This window comes from Gobius niger (assembly GCF_951799975.1).
Source record: "Gobius niger genome assembly, chromosome: 1".
Taxonomy (NCBI): Eukaryota; Metazoa; Chordata; class Actinopteri; order Gobiiformes; family Gobiidae; genus Gobius; species Gobius niger.
The window spans coordinates 71,866,048-71,892,548 of record NC_136852.1 but is presented as its reverse complement, the minus strand read 5'-3'; the positions used below and the strand labels follow the sequence as shown (position 1 = coordinate 71,892,548).

The 26,501-nt window shown below is 38.7% G+C and overlaps 3 protein-coding genes across 3 annotated transcripts in view; 2 read left to right on the top strand and 1 right to left on the bottom strand.

Moving 5' to 3' along the window:
• LOC306977669 (intermembrane lipid transfer protein VPS13A-like) overlaps window positions 1-26,501 on the top strand; it is a gene marked incomplete at both ends in the record, with an annotated part of 217,487 nt that overhangs the window by 65,922 nt on the left and 125,064 nt on the right. The window lies entirely within an intron of this gene.
• LOC306960659 (guanine nucleotide-binding protein subunit alpha-14-like) lies at window positions 2,453-4,149 on the bottom strand. Its single transcript, XM_079553133.1, has 2 exons — window positions 4,000-4,149; window positions 2,453-2,646 (listed from the first exon to the last, which is right to left on the bottom strand). The coding sequence occupies exons 1-2, from the start codon at window positions 4,145-4,147 to the stop codon at window positions 2,456-2,458; spliced, it is 339 nt and encodes a 112-aa protein (XP_079409259.1). The 5' UTR covers window positions 4,148-4,149; the 3' UTR covers window positions 2,453-2,455.
• The window catches only part of LOC306977350 (MLX-interacting protein-like), a gene marked incomplete at its 5' end in the record, with an annotated part of 50,481 nt that continues 37,464 nt past the window's right edge, over window positions 13,485-26,501 (top strand). The window contains 2 exons of the mRNA XM_079575653.1: window positions 13,485-13,549; window positions 23,304-23,410. Coding sequence (XP_079431779.1) covers window positions 13,485-13,549; window positions 23,304-23,410 — 172 coding nt within the window. The remainder of the gene's footprint in view (window positions 13,550-23,303; window positions 23,411-26,501) is intronic.

Sequence of the window (26,501 nt, the reverse complement as noted above, 5' to 3'; positions counted from 1 at the left end):
CTACTTTACTTTTACTTTTGGTCATCGTCCTGGTTTACACTCACTGCCGAAAGCTGTGGGTTTGGGTTCAGACGCATGTTTTATACCGAGGCTGTTTGTTAAAGGTGTGTAAATATCATATATGCAGTAGTCTGTGTCACTGATTGTATTTCTGTTTGTTTTTATACCACGAATATGCAACGCAACTGTTTAAAAAGAAGTATAAAAGTGAAATAAAGTTATATATATATATAAATGAATGCTAATATTTGGGTTTGATACTTTGCCATTACTGTCCCCGAACCGAGCTGCTGCGGGTTTTTCTTTGACCCAATTTCAGTAAAAATAAATTGTTTAAATAAAGAGCAGTGCTGTGTTTTCTTTTTCACTCAGACAAGTCGGATAAAAAGTCGTATATTTTATTGAAAATGTGTATAAATTATTTAAATATCTTCTGACAGCAGGTATTTACAACGACACACAGACACGGTGGAGATGCTACACAACAGCACACGCAGTGGTCACTACAGGAACTACATGTGGAAAAACCCGAGGCCAGAGGTGGGAGTTCAAGTCACTCTCGAGTCAAGTCCGAGGCAGTGTTTTAAGGCAGGGGGGCCCGGGAGGCAAATTAAACTAAAAATCTGAAACAAGAGCTGCTTTTCCTGCCGTCTGAAAGATAAATATAAAATAATGTTATTGTTTTTGAGAGTTGTTTTGTCAGTGGTTCCCCTGTAATGCCCCAGCCCCTGGATACTCAGCTTCGCCCCTGCTCTAAGTAAAGCTGTCACTGCACTGCAAAAAGTAAATATCAAGCATTGGCTTAAATGACTTGAATTGAGGAAATGCATCCTGTTTTTGTCGGTTTTCACTCATTTAGACACTTTCTCTGATCGGACCAAGTTTACTTTGCTTGTTTGAGGACATTTCAGACCAGTTCTAGGGTAAATCTCCCTTGAAATAAGAAAGTAAAATTGCCAATGTGATAAGACAAATTTTCTTACCCCATTGGCAAAGAAAATGACCTGAAATAAGGACGAAACGTATTGAAACGAGTCAGAAACATCTCAGAGCAAGTGAAATAATCTAGGACAAATGCCCAACAACTTCTTAACCAGTCAACACAACTAAAATTTGGATTATTATGCTCAAATCGAGATGTTTATACTGATCTAGTTCATTACTTTTAGCAGTGCGGGCTCTGTGTGGCAAAAATCCGGCCCCCAGGACAGAACCTCTGGCCCCTAAGATTTTGAGAAATATTATTATGCAAATAAGAGATGAAATACCTGTTAAAGTACTCTATAAATGCAGTATTTTTTTTACCAGGGGACCCAAAAGGGGGTCGTGGAACCATTTTCAGTGGGCGTATTGGGAACCTTTATTTTTTTATATATATTTTCCATCTGAAACTGCAGGGAATCACACCAGAGTCTGTTAAAATTAAACTTATTGGCTTGTTTTGATCTCTTTAAAGCACATCTACTGCTTGTTCAATGAAAAATTGGTTGAAAATACTATATTTTATACGATATATGACAAATTACAGTTGTATTTTCATGTACATTTGTTTATCCTTTCATTATAGAGAGAGAGAAATCCAACAGACGTACAGTTTAAGTACAGATGTTGTTAAGGTGCTATATAAATAAATATTGATTGATTATGGGGGGCCCTGAAAAAACTTAAGCCCCAGGGCCCATTTTACTTAAATCCGGCCTTGAGTAGAGGGTAGAAAATACAACATTTTAACATTTTTAAACTCCATCTAGTCCCTTTAACTCATTGACTGCCAGCCATTTTCAAATCAGAGCGCTCCCACTGCCAGAGAGTTTTCAGGATTTTGAGGTTTTTTCAAGACCCACAGAAAATTAAGTTCTAGGTCTACGTCAACACGAAACCAACACCAAAACAAAGATTAGACTCTCTTCTTTCATCTAAAAAAAAGAGTTTGTTTGTACCTCTTTCCATTCTTTAGTAATCGTCCGTAGAAAACAGGTGAAATCACCCAAAATGCTGTTTTCTGGCCAAAAAGCCGAGAGAAAGAAAGCAATGCTGCCACCTAGTGATTGAGTCACCAGGTGGCAGCACAACTAAGATTTTAACACCAGACATGATCAAGGCTTTGCTGCAGCTGTTCCCATTGAAAAACCTAATTGACGCCTATAGACGTCATTGGCAGTCAACGAGTTAAGTCTCAAACATTCAAGTCTTTTTGGAGCTTTGGTCAAGTTAGTCTCAAGTCCTGAACGTCTCCCACCTCTGCCTGAGGCTACAGGAAAAAAACACTCAAAACCGCTTCAAACCATTCGCCCGGTCAGATTCACTACAGTAAAAGTATTACAAGTACTCCATGCGTTGCTAATAGACATAAATGTGCAGAGTGGGTTTGGATCTGAGTTTTTCTGAAATCCTCTGCTCTCCGTAAACCAGACTGTGTTTGAGCCTGGACGGGACGGCGGCCCCGAACCCGAGCTTAGACCAGGTTGAACTCCTTGAGGTTGTGGCGGAGGATGGTGTCTTTGACGGCCACGAACACGAAGCGGATGTTCTCGGTGTCGGTGGCGCAGGTGAAGTGGTGATACAGAGTCTTCTCTTTGTCCGGGTTCTGGTCCTGGTACATCTTCAGGATGAACTCCTGAGCTGATTTGGTATCCTGCTCCGGACCTGCCCAGGGAAAGACACAGTCACTACAACTGGGAAAAACAAGTGGAAAAGTTGGGGGGAAGTGTTTTTTTTCCGCCCTTTTGTAGCAGAACACTATTGCCAGGTGAAGAAAAAAAAAGCAATAACATTAATGTTTCATGATGCTGTGTTTATCTGAGTGTTTTCCTCCAAAACACTTTCTCCTACAGGCTCATGTTTGCAATAGTGATGAAGGTCGGGCAGGGTTAGTGTGTTTAATCAGGCTCTTGTTCCTTTCATGGTCGACCTTCAGGGCCGACACATTTATTTCTTTGCTCCTGTCTCAGAGTTTGTGTCTCTGCCTCACAGTAAGTGAGGAACACAGAGTTAGTTTAGTCAAAATCAGACATATTTAGTTTCTCTCTCCTGTGGCTTCACCAGAGAAGTCTGACATATCCAGGAATGGGTCGACCAAAAAACAACTTTACATCTTCATTATGACATTTTTTAGGAATTTTTGGTCCCCAAATTCCTGATTTTCCAGTATTTTTCTGTCATTTTATTAGACATGACACAGTTTAATATAAAAGAACACGACTCACATGTGCCAGGTATTGTCATGTGTTTTATCTCGGGTAAAAGTCACCGGCGTCATTGACGGTGTTATGAATTTGAGCGATAGTGTTCTAGGGTTAAAGGAAGTTTCTTGGCTGTTTCAGAAAACATACAATTATACACAAAGAAATTTTGTGTAATTTTTGTGTATTTATTTTTTTTGCCCAAAGTTTACCTCATTTTTCAGATTTCTTTTTTTTTTTTTTCTTCATTTCACAATTTTTCACTACTTTTGTCACAATTTCTCCCATTTTTTCACAAATTATTCCAAACTTTTTGCATAATTTTTGCTATTTTTTTATTACTAATATTTTCCTCCCATTTTTTTATTTTTATGAGTAATAAAAAATGAGCAGAAATGATGTCAAAAATTGGAAATAATTGGGAGATTTGTGGAAAAATAATGAAATATTGTGGGGGGAATTGGGTAAAAAACATTAGGATAAATGGAGGGAAATGGGAAAACATTTATGGTGAAAAATAGCAAAAAATGAGGGGAAAAAATTGTCAAATCAAGAAAAAAAGGGGTAAAAAATAATGAAAACATTTTTTTTTAAATTCCCAAACATTGTTGAGGAAAAAATGAGATAAAATAATTAAATTGAGCTGAAACAACCAAGGCACTTCCTTTAATCCCGTCCCTGGACCAACAGCATCAGAATCTGGACCTAGAGATACGATCCTTCTTTTTGAACCGTTCGCTCCGGTACCAGCCTGGCATGGTTTGGTCCGACCGTGGTCCGCCCGTGGTCCGCCCGTGGTCCGCCCGTGGTCACTGACCTGTGAACTCGGGGAAGTAGGTGGCGATGTGCGAGTACTTGATCTTCTCCTCCAGGACGTCGGTCTTGTTGAGGAAGAGGATGACGGACGACTTCTGGAACCAGGGGTAGTTGACGATGGTTTTGAACAGGGCCTTGCTCTCCTCCATGCGGTTCTGTCACACAGAGCTGTTAGTGTGTGTGTGTGTGTGTGTGTGTGTGTGTGTGTGTGTGTGTTCTTGTAAAGCATTACATGTGGGGACGTCCACCTGTATACACACCAGCCATGTGGGGACCTAAAACCTTATGAGGACCTCATTCGAGGTCCCCAGAGGCACAATGCTTTTAAACGGCTAGAAATGGCCTCAAGATGGGCCCCATGTACTTTTCCTGAGAAGTCCCCAGAATGTCCAAAACCTGAATTAGTGTGAGTGTATGCGACCCTAGTGGACACACTGAGGTACTGCAGTCCTCATATGACACCATGTTCTGGTTCTGTGTATCACAGGTCCCCACAAAACAGCGCCCCCACAAGGTGGCTGTTGGTACTGCACCAGTCCTCATATGACACCATGTTCTGGTAGTGTGTATCACCAAGTCCCCACAAAACACCACCACCATGTGTTTGCTGTGTTTTACTGCACTTATTACAACTTCAACCTTTGTAACCTTTTACATTATAAATACATGAAAATATTAGTTGTTTTCTTAATGTAACATGCAATTAAAAAAAAGCAAATAAGCAGGATATGAGAAATACAGTAACTGGTTTTCTTAAGTTACTAGCTGCCACTGCTAAAACTAAAATGGATATATTTTATTGGTAAATGGTCTCAACTTATATTGCACTTTTCCACCTACATTGGCAGTCAAAGCACTTTACAATAAAGGAACCATTCACTCTCTCATTCATACAACTGTGTACGCAGACACTTGAGGCATGGAGGGTGAAGTGTCTGGCCCAAGGACACAAGGTCAGTACGCAAATTTGAACCCCCGACCTTCCTATCATGAGACGACCCGCTCTACCAACTGTGCCACAGTCACCACCATTATCGTTTAATGATTATTATTTCAACTTAATTCAATATAAGCGTAATGTTAACATTATATGTTAACACAGACAACACAAAGAAAATCATAAAAAATTAAATAAATTGTCTTCAGCCTTCAGCCCTATCTGCAGAGGGACTTTTATCTGCCCTGAGTCTATCTATAGCCTGTCCTAGGAGCGATCACTGTTATTGTTTGCCTCCACGATTTTTACCAGATGAAGGTAGAAAAGTGCCATAAATGTGATTTTATGTAGGCTTCACATGACCAGGATTTCACCAGTCTAGAGCTGTGGGCTGTGTGGAACATGCTGTAGGTGTCTCCAGAGCAGTAGCCTACCTAAGTGTTGGAAGTGAATATCCAACATCCAACGTGAAACCAACTTCAATGTGCACCACATCATTTGCCTCCCATGAACTTTCATAGCGGCCTCTATCTTTTTATCTTCACTACAAGGGCGTTTATTAACAGCACTGGCTGCTTTGAATCAAGTCTAAATCAGTCATTAAATCTGTGTCATTAACCATTGAGTGAATATTTGTAAAGCACTTTGAGTTATTTTGCATGAATGGTTCTCATCAAATACAGTTGATTGACTGACAAATAGAATAAATTATAAATTGGCTTGTCTGAGTGTTGGGGAGGGACTTGTGTCCTGCTTCTGCTCCTCCCGCTCACCTCTTTGTATGCAGGTGCTCCACCCGTGAAAAAGGAGCTATATTAAAGCTGTTAATATTGTTGTTTTGTTTACAATAGTGACGTTTAAAGAACAATTAAGACTGAGAGGTCCATTAAAACGAACTAGAAAACAAACATTTAGGGATGCACCGATAGTATCAGGTATCCAGGACCTAAGAAACAAATGACAAATTAAGCCTTGGAAAAAATGATTAATAATAATGAAAATTATGTTCAATTAAAAAAAAAAGAATAAAATAGCATATGTAAGATTCTCATATAACTAAATCTACGTTTCTCAGGTAAATGGGTAACTACTAACTAGTCTGCTATGATATAGTCTATAAACCATCTATACACAAGAATGTTTGAGAAAAACGCATGGTACTCGTTTTGGTATTCGGTGTTGGCAAGTAGGCTACTCAAGTCAAAGTACTCATAACAGTTTTAGAAAAAAGTAGTATCGGTGCATCCCTATCAACAATAACAACAGACTGGTGGTGATGCTCCATCATGACACAAACTGGGATTAACAGGTACTCATAATGTCCATCTCTAAACTGTCTCATTATACAAAATGGTGGCTTGACTACATCATGATACACAAACCAGGATAAACGGGTCCTCATAATGTCCATCTCTAAACTGTCTCATTATACAAAATGGTGGCTTGACTACGTCGTGATACACAAACTTGGGTTAACAGGTACTCATAATGTTCATCTCTAAACTGTCTCATTATACAAAATGGTGGCTTGACTACATCGTGACACACAAACCTGGGTTAACAGGTCCTCATAATGTTCATCTCTAAACTGTCTCATTATACAAAATGGTGGCTTGACTACATCGTGATACACAAACCTGGGTTAACAGGTCCTCATAATGTTCATCTCTAAACTGTCTCATTATACAAAATGGTGGCTTGACTACGTCGTGATACACAAACCTGGGTTAACAGGTCCTCATAATGTTCATCTCTAAACTGTCTCATTATACAAAATGGTGGCTTGACTACATCGTGATACACAAACCAGGGTTAACAGGTACTCATAATGTCCATCTCTAAACTGTCTCATTATACAAAATGGTGGCTTGACTACATCGTGACACACAAACCTGGGTTAACAGGTCCTCATAATGTTCATCTCTAAACTGTCTCATTATACAAAATGGTGGCTTGACTACATCGTGACACACAGGTATTAGCTATGTGCTAACTACCGACCATTGCACAATATTTTACAAGAAAGAAAACATTCAATACTACATTGAAAAACTTTTCAGTTTATAAAGTTTTAGACAAATCTTCAATTGAACATTTTTTATTCTGTGTCCAAAAGTTGGAGCATAGCTGATTAGCAGACATCATGCTTTAAAACTCTTAATATTTAATTCTTCTTTTGAAATCAATGCTAAAAATAAATTGGATATTAAGGCTTTAAGTAGCTTGTGGACACAGGCACAATTTTCACTGTAGGCATATGTGAAAATGACATTCCTCCTTCGTCTAATTTATTTAACCCTTTGTCTTTTGATATTCTTTAAAAAATTAGCATTGGTTTGTTTTGGTTTGCAAAATCCCTGGCCGCCATTTTGTAGAGTGGGGGAGGAGCTAGTGGTGCCACTACTCGGGCTCTGCATCTCTCTGCATCTGCGTCCACGACAGATGTCACGTAGCCTACAGTCAACAAACTGGTAAGTCTTTTTTGGAGAGTTAACTATGTTAGACATGACAAATTAGTTTGCAATGTTCATGTTCTAAGATATGTGCTCAAAAACGTTTCAAAAACAGTGCTAAGTACTGTGGCAATGTGCTAGTTTTCTCTGTTAATTTCTACCACAATATAAAGAGACAGACTTATTTTTTGCTCAACTGTCTACTTGAAGGAAGGTATGTGAGGCTCTTTTTTTTTAGATTAGATTGTTGAAAAGTTTAGTGGATATTAGCTTGATTAGCTAGCTGCATGGTGGTTAGCTATCATGCTAGTTGTACATTAGCAAAACCAGACTCACGTGGCCTCACTTTTCTTTAACAAGGAATACATTATACAGTTAAAACGTTGGAGTAAAGTAATTAGACATTTATCTTGAGCTCCACAATACTGGTGGGCATTTTTTTTGCATTGGGTCGTCCATAACTTTTCTGTCTGACCCAGTCTTAGCTTTGAGAATAACCATAACATTGAACATGTTTAGCATAGTGGTAAGAAGCTGCTGTAGCACCATGTGCTGTGGGAAGTGGAGCTGAGACTGCCACAGAGGCATTAAACATAAATAACTCATCTAACAATGGGACAATAGACTATGTCTGAGATCTCAGGATGTTAAGCAAAGATTGTTCACAGCTACCATAGTTAACTCAACTTTATTTTTTCAGCAACAATGAATGAGTCGAAGGATAAAGAGGGACATGGGAAATCTGAGGTGAGATGTTTTTTCTTCTTCTTGTGAACCACTGTACTGTATAGAAAAGGCTTTATTTATTCATTCATTTTTTAATGCATGTATAAAAGGAATACCACTACATGGCGTTATCCAACGTTTTAACCTTAAGTCTCATGCTGTTCATAGGGCAGATACATGCAAACACAGTGAGTGATTTTTTGTTTTGTTTTGTAGTCACAAGTAAGATATTTTTGTTGTCTGCAGACATTGAGAAATCACCACGATGCCTGTGTGACCCGACAAGAAGAGTGGCTCACAAAGAAAACACACAAGAACTTTGAAATTACATCACTACCTCAAGTTGTAAGTCTGTGCATACAGTATTGTTTAAGGCAAGACACTGCAGGGTAATGGGCTATATGCACAGTGACCCCACGTGATTTCCGCCTGGACAGTCAGCCAGACGCTGTCCTTCCTGTCCGAATTAGCAGGTCCCACAGAAATGAAGCAATAGCTTAAGATTTGGTAAAGGACAGCGAGTAAAAGTTCAGATGTGACTGGAGCAGGTTAGAAAATATTACATGAGACGTAACGACTTCACTGGAGGAAACTCCGTGTTCATAACGTGGATGTTTTTGTCTTGAGGCTAACGCGGCTAACACAAAATAAAAAATAAAACTAGCGCAAAGTTTTGAACGAGCCTGCGCAAAAAAGAATCGTCCTGTTAGTTTAAATTATATTTACTTGTTTACATGTTATATTATCATTTTTCAACACTTGCCTTTAGCTCTAAGATAAAAGCTCCGCCCTTACGACAGCTGGCGTTTCCTTTGGGACAGATTCACAGTGAACATGATGTTTGTGACACGTTGCTGTGACTCCATCAGTAACTCGTTGAGCTTCTCTACATTTGTGTGGGAACCTGCTAATTGTGAATGTAAACGATCAGCGACAAGAAGTCCAGCGTCTGGCTGACTGTCCAGGAAGACGTCACGTGGGGAAACTGTGCATATAGCCTATAAGGAAAAAAATAACGCCCCATAGTTAACCGGATATTTTAATAAAGAGTTTTCTACAGCAATATAAACAAATATCTCTGTCCACATGGCAGATTATGCGCAAAACAGATTACTCTATCCCACGAAAGTTATATATTTTCCCAACACTTTTTTTTTATATAGCAAATAAGTTTGACTTTGCATTTTTTTTATTTTGCTGAGGTTTAGCTCAGCCACTCAACTCATGGAGAAACTTTAGCAAGGTCAACCCGTCAAAAAAAGGTCTCTCTGTCTAATGAATAAGTTCTGAGAAAAAAGAAATAAAGAAATCTGCAGCCGCAGTGCATGTGACGTCGCGCAGCTCGGAGAAAGTAGTGGCTTCTGTCCAAATCGCCAACAGAATGAGTGGACTATACACTACTATATAATGCAGGCCTATATAGTGAATGAGGGGTTAGGGACATTCGGACACAAGCCAGGTCTGGTCTCCTGTCCAGACCTGTTCACGTCCAGGTCTAGTTGCGTCCAGGTTGTGTCCTGTTAAATGACTGCATGCCCAAATCCATAATTGAGTCTTGTCTTTTTCAGTCAAACCCCAGAAAGGATGACATGTCCACATCTGAAGGCAGCCAAGATGAGTATGTCCCAGATCACACAAAGAGCAGCACAGACAGTGAAGACGACGATTCATCTGCCCACCAGAAGCAACCACATAGAAAGAATCTGGATCAAATAAATATAGATCCACAAGGTAAGTTAAGTTTCACAATGCCATGTACTGTTACTTCCTGTTATCTATTAAGTGTCCTGGTAACCATTTCATTTTTGTTTTTAGAGGGGGTCATGGAAGACACAGAGGCATCAGATGATGAAACTGATCCAATCTCAGCCCCAGATTCGTCATCTTCAAAATCTCCAGGTATTTGAACAAGTAACACTTGACACATGTGGGGGAGAGGGAGAGGAGGCGAAGGAGACAAAGGGAGGAGACCAAGGACAAGAAAACAAGACAATTATTTCCTGTATTTTGCTTAGATTAATCTCATTATGTCCACAGGAACCAGGAAGAGGGGAGAGCCTGCACTCCAAAACTTTCAACCAGGAAGTGAAGATCATATCCCTGGGTTTTCTTCGAAGTCTCCAGGTATTTTAAACAATCAATGAAGGAGAGAGTTTGGCTGTTTGATTCGGGAAGAAGAGATTCAGGACAGAAGAGAGAGTGTGACCGGGGAGAGGAGACGGGTGAGAGAGATACAGGACAGACATAGGGGAGAGAGGAGGAGACTGAGGAGAGAGATGCAGGACAGACGGAGGGGAGAGAGGAGGAGACTGAGGAGAGAAATACAGGACAGACGGAGGGGAGAGAGGAGGAGACTGAGGAGAGAGATACAGGACAGGTGGAGGGGAGAGAGGAGGAGACTGAGGAGAGAAATACAGGACAGACGGAGGGGAGAGAGGAGGAGACTGAGGAGAGAGATGCAGGACAGGTGGAGGGGAGAGAGGCAAACGGATGAGAGGGAGGAGGGGAGTGAGAGGAGTAGAAATGGGAGAGGAAGGGGGAGAGAAGACGAAGGAGAAACAGATGCAAACAGGGATGGAGGAGTAAAGAGAGGGAGACTGGAGCGAGCAACACAAGAGCAACAGAAGTGGAAGGATTGGTACTGGTCAGAAATGTGTGATAGTGTTGCAGAATGAAGTGATGATACATTTTATGGGAGAAACATCCAGGAACTTGTGCTAAGTCCCCGCTCAGCATTGCGTCTCTATTATTCTGTGGGTCTTCAAACACGTGTTGACGTTGGCATTAGTTACTGTGTGAACCATGTATATATTGCTTTCACAATTCATACATTTAATTTAAAAGGGACAGAAATAAAGCTGAAGCTGTAATTAAAAAAAAAAAAAAAAAAAAACATTAAAAAAAACAATTTCATGTTGGTGAGTGAAATCAATGATTTCTTTATGCCCATAGAACCAAGGAAAAGAGAATTTTTAGCTATATACTAGTTTAGTTTCCTAATAACTTGTCTTGAACACTCAGGACAGACGGGAGGAAAGGGCAGACACGGACGCCAACAGAAGAAATGTCTACTTCCACTGGTAAAGCTCATTCCAACTACTTGCAATACAATTGGTTATTGTCTGTAAAGTCATAGTAAGTCATGTCTATGTCTTTGTTGTCGTCTTGTTATATTTTACTTTTTTTTTTTTCTGCATGCCCTTATGGCCTTGTAGATTTAAAGTTTGTATAGCTTATTTTTACCTGAATTCTATGTTTGTTGCACGATTGTACTGAGAAACATTGCTAGTTTGTGAACCTGTTCTCAAACAATGGCAATAAAAAGTGTTCTGATTCTAGTTTTTGCATATCTTCCAGGATCTAAAGGAAAAAAGAGACCGTGGACAGTGCAGGAAGTGAATGCAGTAGAGGAAACCCTCATGGACAACATTCAGTCTGGAAAGGTCCCTGGTAAGGCGCAGTGCATCCAATGTATTGAAGAGTCTTCTGGGGCACTTCAAACAAGGACATGGGAGGGTGTCAAATTTTACGTCAAAAACCGGATTGAGGCTGGGAGACGACAAAGTTGTAAAAGAAAGTAATAAGTAAGTAAGTAAGTGCTTATGACACATTAGGTACGATGACAGAAACCGTTTTTGTAAGAGTTGGCTAAAGAAAACGTTGTCCTGTTGTATATATATTTTTTGGCTTTTATTGATCCTTAAAGGAACAGGCCACCGTGTTTCCATACTGAGATATGTTCTTATCTTAGCTTTGACGAGTTCTTTAGGACCTGTCTGATCTTCCCCCGTGGCTTCAGTCACGTAAACACAGCGCAGACGGCGTTAGCATTTAGCCTCTCCCTCTCTCCTCTATAGCTCCAAAACAGGTCAAGATAGAAGCTACCAAGCTCTTCCACGTTTTCCCTATTTAAATATGGTTACGTGAAGTGTTCCACTACAAAGTATAATTACACACAATTAAACAATGTGGATTTTCTAAGCGGATAAAAGGGGGGACTATATTGTAAGGCGTAATAATACCAGGAGTAATTTGGCATCCGCACAGTAAAGTGAAGATTACTGCGCGGATTTCGAACTACTCCTGGTATTATTACGCCTTACAATATAGTTCCCCTTTTTATCCGCTTAGAAAATCCACATTGTTTAATTGTGTGTCATTATACTTTGTAGTGGAACACTTCACGTAACCATATTTAAATAGGGAAAACGTGGAAGAGCTTGGTAGCTTCTATCTTGACCTGTTTTGGAGCTATAGAGGAGAGAGGGAGAGGCTAAATGCTAACGCCGTCTGCGCTGTGTTTACGTGACTGAAGATCAGACAGGTCCTAAAGCACTCGTCACAGCTCAGGTAAGAAACATATCTCAGTGTGTACAAACAGTTGCCTATTCCTTTAAAGGAACAGGCAACTGTTTTTTCAGTCTGAGATATGTTCTTGCCTGAGCCTGATTGTGATTTGATGTGTGAAACCATAGACATTAGCATTTAGCCTCTCCTCCTCTCCTCTATGTGGCCAAATGGGGGTGAAGTTAGAAGCGACCAAGCTCCTCCACGTTCCCCCTATATGGTTATGTGAGATCCAAGTATAGTTACACAAAATTAAACATGTCAATTTTCTAAGTGGATGAAAAGGGGAACTATATTGTAAGGCGTAATAACACTTAAGAAGCACTTTGGCGTCTTACTGCGCAGATGTCGAGGTGCAACTACTCATGTAACTGTATTTAAATATGGGAAACGTGGAAGAGCTTGGTGGCTTCTAACTTAACCCCATTTAGCCCCATAGAGGAGTGGAGATGAGGCTAAATGCTAACAACATCTTTGGTCTTTTTGACTGAGTGCACGCACAAAGACCAGACAGGTGCACATTAACTCGTCTAAGCTCAGGTAAGAACATATGTCACAGGGAAAAGGGGCTCTACCTGTGCACTAGAGGTTAGATTTTAGGCCCGAGCCCGGCCCGAGCCCGACCCGACATTCGGGCCGGGCCGGGCCGAGATTTCCCGCATGAGAGTCGGGCTCGGGTCGGGCTCAATTTTTTTTTTTTTTTTTTTTTAAGTTAATGTCATTATAATCTCTAATAAAAATCTATGCAATAGGCGGAGTCTATTGGATACAAAATGTGGCAATACGCAATATAAAATAGAGGAGTCCGGGAGGGAGGTGGTGCAGGTGCGGGGGGCGGGCGCACGTGCTGCTGTGTTGTCACGTTTAAGCAGCAGGTCAGGCTGTGATACCGGCGCCACACAGAGAACATCACTCTAAGCTCTTTCTCTCAGGACAGCGTTTCATTAACAGTGGATAAATAAGCAGTTTGGTTCCTGTTACTGCGTAAAAAGTAGCTTTTGTAGAGCGCGATGTTTATGAAACATGAAGGAGGAGGAGAGAGAGATACGGAAAAGAGGAGACAGACACATTGAGCTGCTCCGCGCTGCGTACGTCTCTGCCCCCCCAGGTATGTGCGCTACTGCTGCGTGCACGTATGCCGTGCGCGTAGCCGCGTACCTCGCAAACATGGTGCTGCTGTGCAGATGCACCTATCTGAGCCTTAAATAAATAATTATTTACGTCGGGTTTGTTTCGGGTTCGGGCTGACAATTCACGTTAATTGCTCGGGTCGGGTCGGGTCGGGCTTGATTTTTTGGGCCCGATCTAATCTCTACTGTGCACGTCCCTAACTTAACTTATGCATAAGTTATGTATAACTATAACTTATGCATAAGTTATAGTTATACATAACTTATGCATAAGTTATAGTTATACATAACTTATGCATATGTTAGGCTGTCGTTGGGCATAAGTTGTAGACTCGTTATGAATACTAAAGTTCAGTGTTTGCAGCGTTTGGCTCGATCATCAAAGTGTGACAGCCCCATGAAGCTGAACAGGAGAAAATGTGTTTACGAGGTTAATTATTTAACTTTTGCCCAACAAACGCGCAAAGTTATGTCAAAGAGTGACTGAAGTTCGGATTATGCAGCAGAACGTCTCAGTGATGGTTAACCAGCGACACCACATCACCTGCATCACCACAAGGGAAGTTTCACTGACACAGATCAGTGTTTTCACTGGCGCATGAGAGCGTAGGGGGGGGGGGTCTGTGGTTTTTTCCTTTTTGAATCAAAACCACCTGACAAGTCAACTTTAAAAACAGTTAAGGGGGAAAACAATTTGGAGAAAAATGTAAACTTTCTCTAATTATTCAAAAACAACTTTAACAAACGCTGAATTATGAATATAGTTTGTACTAAATAAAGATACAAAGACATGGAGAGGAGCAAAGTGGTTCAACAGCCCATAAATACATAAATAACAGCGAATAACTAGCTATGACTGCCGTTTTGTCACTTCTACTGAACGATCTGCTGTGAGAAAATATCCATATGGGCCTGATTTACACTTGACTTTATTTATGTGATAAATAAGTTCATATTCCACCAGAAAATGGCAAAAAACGTGGATTGTGTTTCTCTAAAGATTCTATTTTCCCCCTCGGAGAAGCCACGCCCCCTTCTATGACGAGATGCCGTCTGTATAGGCTGTAAGCTCCTGTTGAGAAGCTTTTAGATTTGGGTAAAGCTGAACTAGAGAAAATGTGCTCAGTTTAGGCGGGGGTTAAAACACAATATAGACCAGGGATTGGTGAAGGGCCGATTTTCTTCATTGTAAAAAGACCAAGGGGCCAGACCTGCCCATTTTAGCCCAAAGTAAAGCACCATTTTCTACAAATGCCAGCGTTGTATGTGCACGATTAGGGCTACCGTTAAATGATACCTGTCTGCTGGTATTGGGGGAAAAAAGTTTAGGTTCTACTGGTATCGAAATTAAGTTACCTCGAGGAAAAATACAGTTTTTATGTTGTTGGTCAAGGGGACAGCATTAAAAGAAGTGACTTGGTTGTTTCAGCTCAAATAAAATGATTTGTTTTCCCCATTTTTTTTTTTTTTCAATTTCTTGTCCAAGTCTGCCCCATTTTCCCCCTTTTTTATTTATTTATTTATTTTTTAACACATTTTTTATTGCAATATTTTCTATATTCCCCCAATGTATTATTATTTTTGCCCCATTTCTTCACACATTTTTTCCTTATTTTGAGCCACATTTCCCCCCAAATTATTGTTATTACTATAATTATTATTGTTCAGGTTCTGTTTGAAGATTTTTAGAAAGAATTGACATTTTACACATTTTTAGAGTATTCACAGGTATTTGATCTCTCATTTGTGTCATAATATCATCTTCAAAATCATTAAAAACATCCTGAGGGGCCACAGGTTCTAACCAGAAGGGCCGGATTTGGCCCTCGGGCCTGACGTTGCCTACCTCGATATAGACTATAGAGACAATATAACAAAAAAAACTCTTTCAAATGCATCGTCACTAAAATGGACAAAAGAGCCGTTTGAGTCATGATTTTCTACATTTTATTTCAATTTAACCTGGTCCTGATTTAACTTATGTCATTGTCTTTGTAAAACTGACCTGTTTAACTTGGCAGCGGCTGACGCTCTTCGCAGCCATAACAAAAACAAACAAACCCTCAAGTCGTGGCTGCTTCTCCAAACTGAAACTGTCACAATGTAATGACTGAAGAAGAAGTTGCTAAACCTCAGACCACAGCTTTTCAAATATACTGAATTTCTGTTACATTGTCACATTTTTGTCACATTTTTGTCGCATTTTTGTCATATTTTTGTCACATTTTTGTCACATTTTTGTCATATTTTTGTTGAAATTTTGTCACATTTTTGTTTAAATTTATGTCACATTTTTGTTGAATTTTTGTCACTTTTTTAGTTGAATTTTTGTCACATTTTTGTTGAATTTTTGTCACATTTTTGTTGAATTTTTGTCACATTTTTGTTGAATTTTTGTCACATTTTTGTTGAATTTTTGTCACATTTTTAGTTGAATTTTGTCACATTTTTGTTGAATTTTTGTCACATTTTTGTTGAATTTTTGTCACATTTTTGTCACATTTTTGTCACATCTCTGTTGAATTTTGTCATTTTTTTCTTTAGTCACTTGGTTGACTTTTTGTCACATCTTTGTTGAATTGTTGTCACTTTTTTGTTGAATTTTTGTCACATTTTTGTCACATTTTTGTCACATTTTTGTCGCATTTTTGTTACAGTTTTGTTGAATTTTTGTCGCATTTTTGTCACATTTTTGTTGAATTTTTTTCACATTTTTGTTGAATTTTTTTCACATTTTTGTCACATTTTTGATGCATTTTTGTCACTTTTTTGTTGAATTTTTGTCACATTTTTGTCAAATTTTTGTCACTTTTTTAATTGCGTTTTTGTCACATTTTTGTCACATCTCTGTTGAATTTTGTCATTTTTTTCTTTTGTCACTTGGTTGACTTTTTGTCACATTTTTGATGCATTTTTGTTGAATTTTTGTCACATTTTTGTCACATTTTTGTCACTTTTTAGTTGCATTAACTTGGCAGCAGCTGACACTCTTTGCAGCCATAACAAAAACAAACAAACCCTCAAGTCGTGGCTGTTTCTCCAAACTGAAACTGTCACAATGTAATGACTGAAGAAGTTGCCAAACCTCAGACCACAGCTTTTCAAATATACTGAATTTCTGTTACATTGTCACATTTTTGTCACATTTTTGTCATATTTTTGTCACATTTTTGTTGCATTTTTGTTACATTTTTGTTGAAATTTTGTCACATTTTTGTTGCATTTTTGTTGAATTTTTGTCACATTTTTGTTGAAATTTTGTCACATTTTTGTTGCATTTTTGTCACATTTTTGTTGAATTTTTGTCACTTTTTTAATTGCGTTTTTGTCACATTTTTGTCACATCTGTTGAATTTTGTCATTTTTTTCTTTAGTCACTTGGTTGACTTTTTGTCACATTTTTGTTTGAATTTTTGTCACTTTTTTAATTGCGTTTTTGTCACATTTTTGTCACATCTTTGTTGCATTTTTGTCACTTTTTAGTTGCATTAACTTGGCAGCGGCTGACACTCTTCGCAGCCATAACAAAAACAAACAAACCCTCAAGTTGAGGGTTTGTGACACATTGTGACTGAAACTGTCACAATGTAATGACTGAAGAAGAAGTTGCCAAACCTCAGACCACAGCTTTTCAAATATACTGAATTCCTGTTACATTTCGACACCAAAAAGTGTGTGGATCTCGCTCCCTGAGGTGACTGTCCCTTTAAAGCACGAGTGTGTACAGGGGTCGCGTCCTCTCACCCACCTGGCCGCAGTATAAATATGCCCTGGCAGTGGCCGGAGTTGCCCCGTCCAGTGATTCTCCCGACAGCTGACCTAATGCAGCTCTAAAGGCCTCTCGTATCCGCTGTGTTCTCTTATTAGAAAGGAACGCGGGGGTGGGACGGTTGCCAGTTGTGTCGCAGCACAATAAAAACAAAGCGCCTGGTGTGTGTGTGTGTGTGTGATAACAACAAGGCCCTGCGAAAAAGCACTGGACGAAGAGACGATAATAAAATCTGCAGTTTGAGATTCTTGCAGAGTCAACGTGCGTCCTGAGATGGTGAACAAAGGGTCCACAGAGAGCGAGGAAAGGGCCGACCGCGTGGTTTTGAAGAAGGAAGTTTTATTAACCTCTTAACTCCCGCCTAAACCGAATGCATGTTGTCCTCTTTGGCTATAGGCCTGTGCAACACCTCATTTGAAAGCTAAGCTACCCACAAAACTGATCTTTTTCCTCGCGTTTTTGTCATTTTATTGTTGAGTTTTTGTCACTTTTTTTTTTTTTGGTCACTTGTTGGTTGACTTTTTGTCACATCTTTGTTGAATTTTTGTCACTTTTTAGTTGAGTTTTAATCACATTTTTGTCACATTTTTGTTGATTTTTTGTCACATTTTTGTCACATTTTTGTTGATTTTTTGTCACATTTTTGTTACATTTTTGTCACATTTTTGTTGAAATTTTGTCACTTTTTAGTTGCATTTTTGTCACATTTTTGTCACATTTTTGTCACATTTTTGTTGAAATTTTGTCACATTTTTGTTGGAATTTTTGTCACATTTTTGTTGATTTTTTGTCACATTTTTGTCACATTTTTGTCACATTTTTGTCACATTTTTGTTGAAATTTTGTCACATTTTTGTTGGAATTTTTGTCACATTTTTGTCACATTTTTGTCGCATTTTTGTCGCATTTTTGCTGAAATTTTTTCACATTTTTGTTTGAATTTTTGTTGCATTTTTGTTACATTTTTGTTGCATTTTTGTCACATTTTTGTAGCATTTTTGTTGAATTTTTGTCACATTTTTGTTGACATTTTTGTCACATTTTTGTTGACATTTTTGTCACATTTTTGTTGACATTTTGTCACATTTTTGTTGCATTTTTGTCACATTTTTGTCACATTTTTGTTGGAATTTTTGTTGAATTTTTGTCACATTTTTGTTGAATTTTTGTTGAATTTTTGTCACATTTTTGTTGCATTTTTGTCACATTTTTGTTGAAATTTTGTCACATTTTTGTTGAAATTTTGTCACATTTTTGTTGAATTTTTGTTGAATTTTTGTCACATTTTTGTTGCATTTTTGTCACATTTTTGTTGAATTTTTGTCACATTTTTGTTGAAATTTTGTCACATTTTTGTTGGAATTTTTGTCACATTTTTGTTACATTTTTGTCACATTTTTGTTGAAATTTTGTCACATTTTTGTTGAAATTTTGTCACATTTTTGTTTGAATTTTTGTTGCATTTTTGTCACATTTTTGTTGATTTTTTGTCACATTTTTGTTCAGATGGGAGTTAAGCGGTTAAGAGGAGGCTTGTGACTGCGATTTTACTGTAGGTTTCATTGATTTGATAAAGGTCACGACTGTCAGATCAATATTGACAACAGCGCTGGTTTAGCACAGATTCGAGCTGCACCATTTTGTTTAACCTCTTAACCCCCGCCTGAACCGAGCACATTTGCAACAAAAGAGTGCTGATAAACTTCTTAGAGGAGTTTTGTAGGTCTTCGGTATTCAAAATATTCAAAATGGCCGGCATAACCCCCAAAAAAAAAAAAAATCACATGACTGAAAAGCAGGTTAAAGGGCTCATCTGTTTACAAGGGAGCAGCATAAGGAGCCAGTTGTTGTGGAGGATTCCCCCCCCTGGCTCCCCTGCAAATGACACCAAACTGGACAGACCGGAGCACTAATAATAAACCTGTGTGTGTGTGTGTGTGTGTGTGTGTGTGTGTGTGCGCCCTGCTGCCTCGTCTTTAGCTATAAGAGCTGCCCGGCCATTGTGTTGTAAAATACTGGCCAACAGGAAGAGGGAAAGTGCCTGCTAATCATTTCAGCCGGAGCGACACCGGTTTCCAAGGCTGAGATTCCCCAAATGCAGCAATTCCCTGTGAAAACGTCTCCTCTTAACTTTAACCGAGCAGCTTTAGCCAAATCTAAAAGCTTCCGGCCTGGAGCTCACAGCCTATAGGCCAGTTTAACTCTTCATTCAAGTCCTACAAAACTCATGTAAGATTTTTCCGAGCGTTTTCTTCACTTATTTTGTCGCCATTTGTTGCTTTTCAATACTTTTTTTTTTTTTCGATTTGGTTAATGTCGAAGTGAAGATGTGCTCGGTTACAGATTAACCTCTCGCCTTCGACATAAACACTGCTCGTCTCACCTTTGGTTTATTGACCAGACATTCCTGGTGCTTAAAGGCGAGATCAGCCGGTGAGAGACATTTTACAAAAGAATCGAAAACACCACGTCAGAGTTTGTTGATTTTACTGCATGACCCAGTTTTTAAAACATGTCCCCGTTTTTCCGCCAAGTCGACACATTTCAGTTTACGTAACCGTACGGCGTCCTGCTCAGGCACGAAGCTCAGAGCCGAGCACTTCCTGCCTTTCACCTCTTAACCCCCGCCTCAACTTCCTCCTTGTGGTGTTTTTGAGGTTTTTCTTTAAGCGTTTAGATTTTTCAGCGGCCGACACTCTTCGCAGCCATAACAAAAACAAACAAACCCTCAAGTCGTGGTTGCTTCTCCAAACTGAAACTGTCACAATGTAATGACTGAAGAAGTTGCCAAACCTCAGACCACAGCTTTTCAAATATACTGAATTTCTGTTACATTGTCACATTTTTGTCACATTTTTGTTGCATTTTTGTTGAAATTTTGTCACATTTTTGTTGAATTTTTGTCACATTTTGTTGAATTTTTGTCACATTTTTGTCACATTTTTGTTGAATTTTTGTCACATTTTTGTTGAATTTTTGTCACATTTATGTTGAATTTTTGTCACATTTTTGTCGCATTTTTGTCACATTTTTGTTGAATTTTTGTCACATTTTTGTTGAATTTTTGTCACATTTTGTTGAATTTTTGTCACATTTTTGTTGAATTTTTGTCACATTTTTGTCGCATTTTTGTCACATTTTTGTTGAATTTTTGTCACATTTTTGTTGAATTTTTGTCACAATTGTTAAATTTTTGTCACATTTTTGTCACATTTTTGTTGAATTTTTGTCACATTTTTGTCACATTTTTGTTTAATTTTTGTCACATTTTTGTTGAATTTTTGTCACATTTTTGTCACATTTTTGTTGAATTTTTGTCACATTTTTGTTACATTTTTGTCGCATTTTTGTCACATTTTTGTCGCATTTTTGTTGAATTTTTGTCACATTTTTGTCGCATTTTTGTCACATTTTTGTTGAATTTTTGTCACATTTTTGTCGCATTTTTGTCACATTTTTGTTGAATTTTTGTCGCATTTTTGTTGAAATTTTGTCACATTTTTGTTGAATGGTGTTTTTGAGGTTTTTCTTTAAGCGTTTAGATTTGGGTAATGCTGAATTTGAGAAAATGAATAAAATGTATTTGAGTTCAAACCTCTTAACCCCCACCTGAACCGAGCACATTTCCTCCAGTTCGCCTTTACAATCCGGTTCACTGTGTTTAGATTTCCATTGTTGTGTAATTAAACTATATATTTTTGGAAAGATTATGGCAGGGGTAGGCAACGTCAGGCCCGGGGGCCAAATCCGGCCCTCCAGCACAGAACCTCTGGCCCTCAAGATGATTTTGAGAAACCTTACTACACAAATCAGAGAGTACTTTTAACACTATTAGGGTTAAATGGGAGAAACAAAGGTAGAGATACTGTCAATTAGGGCTGCACAATATATCGCAAAAAATATCGTATCGCGATATTAGCTGATGCAATATCCGTATCGCGAGAAGCCACAATATATCGCAACATCACCATAGCCTTCATTTGACTGAGATCCACCCATTTTTTTTGCAAACTCAAACTCAAGCATTGAAGTCATGTGTAAAAGTTCAGTTTTAATTGAACATTTACCAGCTTTGTTAAATTCTACCCTTGTTTTGGTCCTGATTGGGTGTTTTTTAAGTCTTCTTTTGACACAATTTGCTGAAAAAAATGGAACATAGTGTGTTTGGTGAAATATTGCAATAATATTGTTATCGAGATATTGCACAACCGTATCGCATATCGCAAGTCACTTCAATATCGTGCAGCCCTACTGTCAATGCCCACAGTTAGGTCATATATTATGCACAACACTGGCATTTAAAAGAAGTGCACTGGAAAAAGAATCATCGTTTCAAGGAAGAAATGGCATAAATCTACTTAAATTAAGAGATTAAATCTAAGGTTTGAGTAGATTTGGTCTGGTCTTAGACGAGATAAAACCTCTAGTAGTATTTATTCTTTTAATTCAGATCATTTTGTGTCATTTCACGTTAAAATCAAGGATTTGTCTGATTTCAAGTGGGTTTGATTCTTGTTCCATTGGCGCTATAGCATTTGTATTTTGGATTAGTTCAAACCGACTCAAATTCAACATAGAAGAACTTTAATTCAAGCAATTTTAAGTCGTTGATCTCATTTAAGATGGTCATGTTTCCAGTGTTGTGCTTTACTTTGGGCTAATGATCAGCGGCTTCGGCCCTTGGTCTATTTACAATGAAGAAAGCTTGCCTCCCCCTGCCTTATGGTATAAGTAATGTAAAGTAAAGTTCATTTCTGTTAAATATATGAATATTTCAAAATGTAAATGTAAACGGCTCAAATAAAATAAAATGAACACATTGACTTTTTTGATTGGAACGACCAAATGGAATTTTCTGCCAAATTTTGTAAATTTTCGCCAAACTAAGTTTTTTACTCCCCATATGAATGTTAGTATAGCTCTTATATTATCACACCTTTTTTACACATCAGAGCAAATGGAAACATTGTTTTTTCTGTTTGTTTATAATAAAGTTTTGAAAAATGTATAGTTTTGATCCTCTCTGCGGTGAAATTATGAAAATGTAACAAAAATGTGACAAAAAAGCAATGAAAAAGTGCCAAAAAATGTGTGACAAAAACACAACAATAAAGCCAAAAATGAGCAAAAGAAAAGTGACAATGTGAGCTACAAAACTGACTTTGTTGTTGTGTTGTTGCTGCGTTTATCACATTTTTTAATCTCTTTTTTTAGCGTGTTTTTCTAGGGTTTTTTGTCATGTTTTGTTGCGTTTTCATCCTCATCTTCGTGGCTCTTTTGACGCTCTTTCCAAGAGGCTTTTTGGAGGATTTGTGCTCGGTTCAGGCGGGGGTTAAGAGGTTATAATTCACAAAAGTCGTGTGTATTAAAGCAGCACTAAGTAACGTGTTTACCTTAATAAATCCTCTCCGTAGTCCCTGTGGGGGTAATACAAGTGTTTATGGGATGATTGGAGGGTCTTTCATCTCCCCCTGGTGTCTCTGGACAGAAAACCATGTTTGCAACTTGACTGCCACCGGACCGGAGTCACCAATACACACTAATGAAATCACAAAGAAGAAGCTAACAGGCTAACGGGCAAAGCTAACTGCGGGCTAACGTCACTTTAAACAGTATTTACGGCAAAGTTTTTGTGAAAAAAAAAAAAGATTCCATTATATAATTGGATGCACAGTAACCCTCTCTCCCTTCGCCTTTCCTGTCAGCGTAGTATTTACTCTCCAAGACAATTAATAAGTGAAAAAAATCGTAACTTGCTAATACACCTGCAGTTGCGCTTATGGCCTCTAGGGGGAAGAGTTGTTTAGTACTGCTTTAAATCCTGTTCATCTCCCATGATACACGACACAAAGCCTCTGTAGTGTCAGATAATACCAGACAGACATGAGGAGTCTGAAATGTTTCCTAAAGCCTCTGTTTTCGCTCTTCTCTTCTCTCCGTCAGTGGGAAGCTGGTGTCTCCCAAGTGGAAGAACTTCAAGGGGCTGAAGCTGCTGTGGAGAGACAAGATCCGCCTGAACAACGCCATATGGAGGGCCTGGTACATGCAGTGTAAGGAAACCCCCACCTTCTGTTTACAAACGTATCCAGAACCAGCACAGTAAACGGGAAGTCATGTTGCCGTGTGTGGTTTACTGGTTTGGCTGGTACGGTCGGTTTTCCCACTGCCGGGGAAGTGAAGGGTTTTTTACCATTATTTAATTTTCCCGTTTTGTGTTTTGATTTTCCTCATAGTCTTCAGTGGGTTTTCCACAGTTGATGATCTAATAGGACACGTGTAAAGCTCTGTGTTCTGTATAAAAATCTGCATTTAAAGGGGGCCTATTATGCAAAATCGACTTTTTCAAGCTTTACATCATGTTATTAAGTCATTCCCTCATTAAAACCATGCCTGAAGTGTTGCCTTGGCACATTCACGTATTTTCGAGTAATCTGTAGAAACTCTGATGGCAGCCATTTTAGGGATAAAACGCCTGATTCCTTCAGGAAACGCCCTCGACCTCCAGGATACGCCTCCGACCTTTCGTCACCAGCCGAGTAACCAACCACTGCCCCTCAGCAGAACCCCCTCCCCGCAGTGTCTAGCCCTAAGATGTAAACAGAGTCATCATGGAGGATTAGCTTCATGTGTTGTGAACCGGAGCCACAGCAGACTTTTACAAAGACACACATCAGTGTTTCTGTTACCGAAACACCCAGGATTAAAACCGGTGACAAGAACACTTATTTCAGTGTCTGGTTCTGCGCTGGGCCTTGATGATGCACAGAGCCTCCGGAGAAAGCTAATGCTAAGCTAAACCTCGAGTCATCACGTGGAAACGAGAAATATGCACAAATAAAGTCAATAAAACCACCACACTCATAAAGAACCGTTTAACAATGATCACACACGGAGCCAGGCTTGTTGATTTGGAAGTTTATTGCTCACATTTCATCTACAATGGGTCATAGCCGAGTGGCTTTCTCCCGGAGCTAACAAGCTAGCCGCGACAAGCTAACGGGAAAATTCACTGAATACAAGCATATTATGCATTGAAAACGTCACTAAAACAGGCAACTGCTTGAAGCAGCCTTTATGATGATCACACACGGAGCCTGGCTTGTTGATTGTGTAGTTTATTGCTCACATTTCATCTACAGTGAGTCGTAGCCGAGTGGTTTCTCTCGGAGCTAAGGCACTATTAGCCGCGACAAGCTAACAACCTTCACCTTCACAACATTCATTGAAAACAGGCAGCATATTATGCACAAATAACGTCAATAAAGCCGGCAACTACTCGAAGCAGCCTTTACGATGATCACACAATGAGCCTGGCTTTACACATTTGTGGTTTATTGCAGACTTTTCATCAACAATGAGCTGTAGTCGATTATAACAAGCTAACGGGTAACCTCGAAAAACCATTGTCCACTTGCACAGATAATGTCCGTCTTTGAATCGTATGGGCTCCTGCAGATCCTGGTGTCGTCCATGGGGGTATAGTTAGAGATCCATAGGGCATGGCAGATGCAAAGAGAGAGACTCCAAACAGCAGTTATTTTTCAGGCAAGAGCCCCTTCCAAGCGTCCGGTGTGGAAGGTTTGTTTCCAAATAATATCCTGTGTGGCCATTGTTCACAAAGTGATAAACAGTAGCCCCTTTCCAACAATAAAAATTAAAATGCACCGATCGTAGTTTCAATACTTGAGACAACGAGCGGAGTGTTGTTGTGATGCCACAGACAGCGTGTGGAGGGGGCGTGTCGGAAAGGGTCAGAGGTTTTTAAAGAGACAGAGGCCTATTTCAAGCCATTTGCTAACGCCATTTTGAAAGAGCAATTTTATACAAGGCAGTTATTCTAATTTACTGCATTGACAGACCAACAGAAGGTTTCGTCATCATTGTAGTGTCCTATAGACTGGTGCTATGTGGCTGAAAAAAGCATAATACCCCCTCTTTAAAGGGTGATTTCAGGATTTTTGACATAGGGTCTAATTTCCTAGTTATCCAGAGTGTTAAGCAGTTCTTATATTTGAAGAGTTTCGTGGCGCTAGGCTAGTGCTAGGCTAATGCATGTCTATGGTATCAGCTAGCCTGCATTAAAAACAGTGTGACCCGCTCCACAGAGCACCTGAGGTAAATCGCTTATAACACCAGACTAACCATATAAATGTCTGTGTTAATAGAGTAATTTGAACCATTTTACATTTAAAATACCTTATATTTGAGCAGCAGCAGCTTCGTGGTTGTATAAGCTAGGCGGCGGCGGAGTGATCTGCTAGAAAATAGTCCCTCAAAATAGGGCTGCTCAATTATTGAAAAAATAATAATCACGATTATTTTTGTCATAATTGAAATCACGATTATTCAAACGATTATTTGTTGCCTTTAAAAAAAAAACATCAAAAAAATGACAAAAATCCATCAAAAAAAGACAAAAATCCATCAAAGTGACAAAAATCCATAAAAAAAAGACAAAAATCCAGCAAAAAAGTGACAAAAATCCAAAAAAAAGTGCCAAAATCCATTAAAAAAAAGACAAAAATCCAGCAAAAAAAAGACAAAAATCAAAAAAAAAGTGATAAAAATCCATCAATAAAATGACAAAAATCCAGCAGAAAAAAGACAAAAATCCATCAAAAAAGTGACAAAAATCCATAAAAAAAAGACAAAAATCCATAAAAAAGTGACAAAAATCCAGAAATTTAAAATTTGAAAAAAAACCTTAAAAAAAAAAATATTAAAAGGAAAAAACATTAAAAAAAAAAATGTGAAAAAAAAAATTATAATCGATTTTTTGCGATTATGCTAATTTTGTAATCGTTTACTGTTGTAATCGAAATCGTAATCGAATTTCGATTAATTGTACAGCCCTACCTCAAAATTCGATCATTCATGTGATGCAGGTCAGTTATTTTCCAAACATGATTCTATGGACACAGACATTTATATGGTTAGTCTGGTGTTATAAGTGATTTGCCTCAGGTGCACTGTGGAGCGGGTCACACTGTGTTTAACCCCTTAACTCCCGCCTGAACCGAGCACATTTTTTCCAGTTTGGCTTTACCCCAATCCAAAAGCTTCTCGAAAAAAAGGTGTTAAAATAGCGACAAAACTGAGACGAAAACAATGATGAAAATGTCACAAAAATGTCACAAGAAA

Coding starts and splice junctions, on each gene's coding strand:
- LOC306960659 (XM_079553133.1), bottom strand. CDS start 4,147: ATGGAGGAGAGCAAGGCCCTGTTCAAAACCATCGTCAACTACCCCTGG. Junction 2,647..3,999: donor CTACTTCCCCGAGTTCACAG/GTCAGTGACCAC, acceptor TTCCCTGGGCAG/GTCCGGAGCAGGATACCAAA.